The sequence below is a fragment of the Patiria miniata genome, unplaced genomic scaffold (assembly GCF_015706575.1).
Source record: "Patiria miniata isolate m_02_andy unplaced genomic scaffold, ASM1570657v1 HiC_scaffold_16, whole genome shotgun sequence".
NCBI lineage: Eukaryota > Metazoa > Echinodermata > Asteroidea > Valvatida > Asterinidae > Patiria > Patiria miniata.
This window is the reverse complement of record NW_024037054.1, coordinates 7,473,311-7,480,013: the sequence shown is the minus strand read 5'-3', so window position 1 is coordinate 7,480,013 and position 6,703 is coordinate 7,473,311. Positions and strand designations below refer to the sequence as shown.

At 39.6% G+C, this 6,703-nt stretch overlaps 1 protein-coding gene across 2 annotated transcripts; it reads left to right on the top strand.

Moving 5' to 3' along the window:
• The first annotated feature begins 29 nt into the window (after positions 1 to 29).
• Positions 30 to 6,696, top strand: LOC119722845 (beclin-1-like). 2 transcript variants are annotated; one of them, XM_038193208.1, is made up of 12 exons: positions 30 to 120; positions 851 to 1,071; positions 1,331 to 1,451; positions 1,947 to 2,034; positions 2,164 to 2,226; positions 2,659 to 2,805; positions 3,122 to 3,246; positions 3,603 to 3,749; positions 3,881 to 4,030; positions 4,211 to 4,321; positions 5,037 to 5,183; positions 5,728 to 6,696. In XM_038193208.1, the coding sequence occupies exons 2-12, from the start codon at positions 924 to 926 to the stop codon at positions 5,828 to 5,830; spliced, it is 1,350 nt and encodes a 449-aa protein (XP_038049136.1). In that variant the 5' UTR covers positions 30 to 120; positions 851 to 923; the 3' UTR covers positions 5,831 to 6,696. The 2 variants fall into 2 exon arrangements, with proteins under 2 accessions (XP_038049136.1, XP_038049137.1); XM_038193209.1 differs by having other exon boundaries at positions 30 to 124.
• Positions 6,697 to 6,703: the final 7 nt, after the last annotated feature.

Sequence of the window (6,703 nt, the reverse complement as noted above, 5' to 3'; positions counted from 1 at the left end):
AGAAGTAAAATCGTGGACGTTGGCGGCGTCCTTCACTTTATTTTGATCATCATCGATCATCGGTCGCCCATACATTTGTGCGTCGCAGTCATCGTACACCGCTTTTTACAACATTTTTCGGCAAGTTAATATTGATTTTTTTTACATTCATTTTCTTAAACAGGGAGGAAAAATGTGTGCGATTAGTAGTCCTGAAGTCGGTTGATTATTAGTTTAAAAACAAAGACAAGACTGGATGATTTGGGGGATTCAAGGGGGCGTGGCTTGGGGGGGGGGAACATTGATGTCAATTTTATTTAGGCCTGTTTAATTTTTAATATCTTCCAAAGTGCCCACTTCGAGCAAAGTTCAATGAAACTTGAAAGTAGGATTTGATTAAATACATGAAAGTTAAGAAAATGGTGCCTAGTTTTATTTATTAAACAAAGATTAACAAAAAAAAAAAAAAAAATTGTAACAACAGTGCGGATTCGATCCAGGAACTTTCGGCATTGGTAGTCCAACGTTAACCAATCGAGCTACCAAATCATTTTATTGTTGGCCTACATTCCAAATGGTGTTTTGCAAAGGCGTAACGACAACGACAGCAGTTGAAAATAGCATTACAGCTCCCGTAACGATATCCATTACGTTTCAGAAAAATTACCCATTTTGCTCCACACTAAACGGTATTTCAATCCTAGGTCATCTCGGCCCAACGTCCAGTTCCCAATTTTTGACCAGGTAGACTTGGTCCAAAGCTCACTCATCAGCCCAAAGTAAACTTGACCAGAAAGAAAGAAGCAAAAAAGCAAATCAGGACTATAACATGTACATGATGTATAATATATTTCACTTTCTATTTTTGTAGTTGGTGGCTGCCGATAATGGTGTTTCTCCACGAGTCATCTAACGCTACTACTACCCCCAGCCTATGATGCGCCATGTCGAACAGCAGCCACAGCTCCGATTCGCAGAGGTCAGGGGTCGCAACCACGCATGTCAGCTTCGTCTGTCAGCGTTGTTGTCAGCCGCTCAAGTTGGACCCGTCCTTCAGTTCGCTGGACAGCCAGACCTACATTGACCTTACAGGTCAGGGGTCATTGACCTTAAAAGACCATTTGTGAAATTCTGGCTTAATTTGCAGTTTTGGCTCTGTTTCTTGTTCTAGAACCTAACCAAATGAACAGTCAGAAATTTTGGCCAAGTAAAAAAATATACCAATTTCTTGTCTCCATCCGTTTTTTTCCCCGCCAAAATAACATTGGGCGGGCTTCTGTTGTCATCGAGGAGATGACAATATTTTTAAAATATTAAAATATGGACATTTTTCTGTCTGTCTGCTGTACAGCGCCATTATTGACGGCCAGTTCAGGCAAGGCCACTCCACTTCTACAGAGCACAGACAGTGCTGAACCGTTTGAGCTCGACAAAAATGATGGAGTATCAAGGAAAAGAATACAACCTGTCAGGTAAGTTGGCTGTATGTGGGTGTGTGCCACTCCATCTATGACCGTCTCTGTCCCTTTTCAAGAATCGTTCGATTTTGGGAAAATTATGTGTTGGGGGATGGGCCCAAATACCTCAGAGCAGTCGTTGATTTTGAATTTTGACTTGCTCACAAGTTTTCTGAGAAAACAACTAATCTGGGCTTAAATTTGTTGAGCTGGTAAGCAGAAAATATATTTTTGCTTGACAAATTTGTGTGCTTACCAGTTTTCGGCTGGGAACCAGTGAAAAGCAATATACATCATGTGGCATTTTGGCTGGTAACCTGCATTCGCTAAGCAGGTAGTTACTGTGCCTAGCAAGTTTCTACACTTACCAGCTAGGTGAAGATTTTGTGCTTATTCAAAGAGTTGGCTTGCAGGAACAAAGTTTGCAACTATTGAAGTATTACTTGAATGAGAGTTCACAATGCATACAATTCTGAAAAAGGAAATTAATTTTTTGATTCGTACCTACAGGTACCCCTCACAAGACAGTGGCCAAGAATTCACACTACTTGGTGAAGCAGCCAGCAGTCGTATGGAGAATATCAGCCATAGAATCAAGGTAATCTGCTCAATGTGGTGTGTCTTTAAATTTAGTCCTGACTTTACCACTTCTAACATTGGTGACGATTATAAGTAATCATCCCCTCACAAAAAAATGACATATTTGATGGAATTTTCTCTTTTCTAGGTTGCCAGTCAGCTGTTTGACATCATGTCTGGTCACTCAGATATCGACCATCCACTGTGTGAGGTAAATTATTTCTAGAGGTTAACTATAAAGTTGAAAGGTAGTCTTAAGCATCCAAGGTTAATCACAACTTCACAAGTCATAACATTTTCTACTGAACTTTGACTAAGGCATTCCTCTGCCGTTGGCCATCCCCAGTCACTTGACCAAAAACTTGACTTTGTTATAGCCTTGTGTTTGACTTGTTTGACAGGCCTTGTGATTTGACTTGTGATTGACTGCGATTGATTGGGATTGACTTGTGACAGGCCTTATGGTCGACTTGTGATTTAACTCATGATTGCAAAGTGATTGACTTGTGAATACTGATGATTTGCTTATGGAGTACTTGCTTACAACTCTGTGGTTAATTTTTTGACTTGTGACTGGTCTTGTGATTAGCTTTATGACGGGCCTTACTACAACTCCTGACAATTTTATACCGTTGTGCTTCAGGAATGCACCGACTCCCTGCTGGACCAACTTGACCAGCAGCTGAAGATCACAGAGGATGAATGCAAACATTACAGAGAGTCTCTAGAGAAACTAACAGACGGTGAAGATAACGAAGACGAAGCGGTGTTGGAAGCAGAGATTGAAATGGTGAGTAGTTGGTTGCAACCAATAGAACATGTTAGTTGACCTCAAAAACCTGCGAGATTTTACAAGAATACAGCACATCTGGGCACCATGCATAGGATCAATTATTTAAATTGAGCTTCTTTGGTCACCTGACCAACAATTGTGTGATCTGATTGGTCAGTGTGCACTGTTGGAATGACAGGCAGGACCGGTCCATTATTCCTAAGCTAAAATATAGGGGTTTCTTTATGCTTCTGCCAATAACAAAAATACAACTCACAAGTTACTGACTTCTGATTGACTTGATGACAACTCTGTCTTGTGTTCTCTCGTGAAGTTGAAAGCCAACGAAGCTGAACTTGTCAAACAACTTGAGGAGACAGAGTCTGAACGACAGAAGATCGCCGAAGAGACACAACTGCAGAAGAAAGAGCTGGAACAGCTAGAGGCTGAGGAAGAAAGGTCAGAGGTTAAACTGAGAAACTTAAGGTCATAATTAATTCAAACTGAAAAACTACAGGTTTGAGGTTTAAGAGCAAAGTTAACAGTCAGAGCTTAAACTGATAAACTCAAGGTCAGAGGTTAAACTGAGAAATTATCAGAGGTTAAACAGATTCTAAAGGACTGAGGTTTAACTTAGAAACTAAAGGTCAGAGGTTAACTAAAAAACTAAAGGTCAGAGGTTAAACTGAGAAACTGAAGATCATATGTTAAACTAAGAAACCGTTCATTTTAGTTTTTGTCTAAATATACTTCCAATTGGTAATATTTTCATGTTACTGATTTTGATTTGCCAAATTTAAAACAAAACCCAACAGCTACTGGAAGGAATATAACAAGTACAAGCAGCAACTGCTGACCTTAAAGGACGAGCAACGAAGCATCGACAATCAGATGAGGTATGCACAGACGCAACTCGACCAACTCAGCAAGACGAATGTCTTCAACGCAACATTCCACATATGGTGAGTCTCACTCTTGCAATTCAGCATTAAATTTTGTAGTCTAGTTCACCGCAAGTCCTTACAAGGCCATCACTAGTCATTCAGTCTGAAGTCATTGAAATTTGGTTCTCTCTTTGTATTTGTACTTGTAGGCACAACGGCCATTTTGGAACCATCAACAATTTCCGTCTTGGTCGTTTACCCAGCGTTCCCGTGGACTGGAGCGAGATCAACGCAGCCTGGGGCCAGACGGTCCTGCTGCTACACTCCCTGGCACAGAAGATGAATTTCAAATTCAAGAGGTGAGTTTTGAACTTGTGCCCAATCTTGCACTTTTACCTCGAGAGGGAATTTTTTTAAAGAGAATTCCTTTTCAGCTTTTACACAGAATTCAATTGCCTTTCTTCAACAAAAAATGGTGACGTCTCTATGAAAACTGCATCCTTTATGAGTGATCTTTTTCTCTTACCCATAAAAATTAGATATCGATTGGTCCCGTGTGGCAACCATTCCTACCTGGAGTCTCTACAGGACAAGTCTAAGCAGCTACCCCTCCATGGATCAGGTGGCTTCCGGTTTTTCTGGGACACGAAGTAAGCCACTGTCTGATTGCTAGTCACAGACATCACCAGACTAATTGAAGTTCCAACAGACCATAACAGACAGTTATGCTATCACAAACCTATTACCCTGAAATTTGCTGACAACTGGAAGTCTGAAAAGTGATAGAAAGGGACTGGAAAAATGTTCAAGATGGTTGGAAATGGGGATTGGACACCTAACACTAGCTTGAGCTGTTTATAGTTGGCTCTTTTGCCGACAGTTATGTGCCCCGCCCCCTGAAGCATTGCCCTTGGGGCTAATTCAGAATTTGTTGATAGATGGGTGTGACACATTACTAAGTTTTCCGACATTTGCAGAGTGATCTTTGTTCTGACAAATAGCATTGGAAGTGGTGTTAAAGCAAGTGATTACAAATATTGAAAAATGATGTAAATTCTAGTAAAAGGACAGCAGACCTTGTAATTTGAGCCAGTACATGTACACGTATATCAGCTGGCCGATTTCAAAAGGTGTTTAACAAACTTCAACCTCATGTCCAGCTTTGGATCCAGCTTAAGAATTGTTACGACTCCGACTCAAAAGTCTCTGTCTCAGTCTGCCAGTACTGGGTCATTTTCTGATAAAAGACATTTCAGGTCTGAATATAACCGGCTTCACAAGGAACTGGTGCCGAAGCTGGAAGTGAAGACATGGTTTTGTAAATCTCATACAGTTAAACACGGATTGTTATTGCTCTTCCGGTAGGTTTGATCAGGCCATGGTAGCCTTCTTGGATTGCCTCCAGCAACTTGAGGAGGAGGTCGAGAGAGGAGACACCAGCTTCTGTCTGCCTTACAAGATGTCTGGAGGCAAGATTGAGGACAAGAGCAACGGTGCTACGTACTCAGTCAAGTAAGTCGTGGCTTATTAAAAAGCACGTAGGAACATTTGCAGTGACCTAGAAATGAGCCTTTCAATTTACTGAGAAAATCTGTGCTCATAGTGGAGAGATAGGGCTGATGTTAATATCCTTTCAATCGTTGAAGGTGGTTCAAGAAAACATGCCCATTGGCACAGTTTTTACGTGGGTTAGCAATGGAATCCTCTCAGTTACGAGACCCCAATAGTTGCGCATTCCTTTTCTCTGTTTTCTCAAAATGTCCCGTATCCACTGAGCTGAAACTCCAACAAGTTAAGTAATTGTTACGCACTCTTCTTAAGATTTTGAGCAATATTGTTGCATCGAACAAAAACAAAATACACAAAAAGCTAACGATCCTATGATATTTAAAATTAGAAGGTTTCAAGGAGTAGGATAGCAGTAAGTGTCGTAATGTGACAGTAAACATCTTAAGTGAGTTATAATAATAAACAATACTTGAATATGTTACATGAGTGGAAAGTTGAAACAATGTCAAAATTATTCAAAAGTGGAATTGTATTGTTTTTTTGACAGGATCCAGTTCAATTCCGAGGAACAGTGGACGAAAGCGCTCAAGTTTATGCTGACGAACCTGAAGTGGGCTTTAGCCTGGGTGTCATCACAGTTCACTAAGTGATCAAGCTTGGTCAAGTTTCTGCCAATTCTGAATTACTTGGTTATGGAAGTGGCAAATTTAAAGTTTGCAAACAAAATTGTGTACTAAGTCCTGTATTTATGCTTGTCTGGTTGTAGCTTCATGCTACACTGGTTTGCAATTAAATAAGGTATATCCAGAAATGGAAAACCAGATGAACATGTCTTGTAAATTTAAGGACCCGAATCACAAATATATGCCGAGCTTGTGGGAATTATTGAAAATATATTTGTAAAAAAAATAAACCCCAAACAGTGCTACACTGTTTTATATGCGGGTACAAAAATCGCAGATCAAAAATTGGTCTAGTGATTTTTGATTCAGTATATGTAGAGCTGATCAATTTGGCAGTTGGCCAAATTAAGTCATTAATTCTTCTTAAAAAAACCCCAGAATTTCACTTTTGAAGCAAATCCTTTACAAAGTGTGTACATTTAAAAGTGAAGTACGCAGTTTGTATGGTCTAGTTGCACTTTGCCTCACTAAGCATTATCTACACTTTTGAGTGTACATAAATTCAGTAACGCGCTTATTTGACAGAAATGCAAGGTTTACTTTTCCTGTGCTGAACACTACAGCGTATGACACAAATTATCTAAATATTTTTACACCCTTCAACTGGTGAAGAGGATTTAAGCTCATCTCTGTTAAAAAAAAAATCATTTTGAAAACAGTAAATCTTTTGTCTTGCATACTTTCTTGTGAATAGGTATATTTTAGGGAGAAAAAAATGAAGACAGATTTCAAGAAATCAAATCGAAGTATTGTATTGTCTTAAATGTGTTTTCCTATTCATAAAACAGCTGTATCAAAAGTGAATAAATACGATATGTAACACTTACACTGAATCGCAAT

Coding starts and splice junctions, on each gene's coding strand:
- LOC119722845 (XM_038193208.1), top strand. CDS start 924: ATGTCGAACAGCAGCCACAGCTCCGATTCGCAGAGGTCAGGGGTCGCA. Junction 2,806..3,121: donor TGGAAGCAGAGATTGAAATG/GTGAGTAGTTGG, acceptor TCTCTCGTGAAG/TTGAAAGCCAACGAAGCTGA. Junction 4,322..5,036: donor CGGTTTTTCTGGGACACGAA/GTAAGCCACTGT, acceptor CTCTTCCGGTAG/GTTTGATCAGGCCATGGTAG.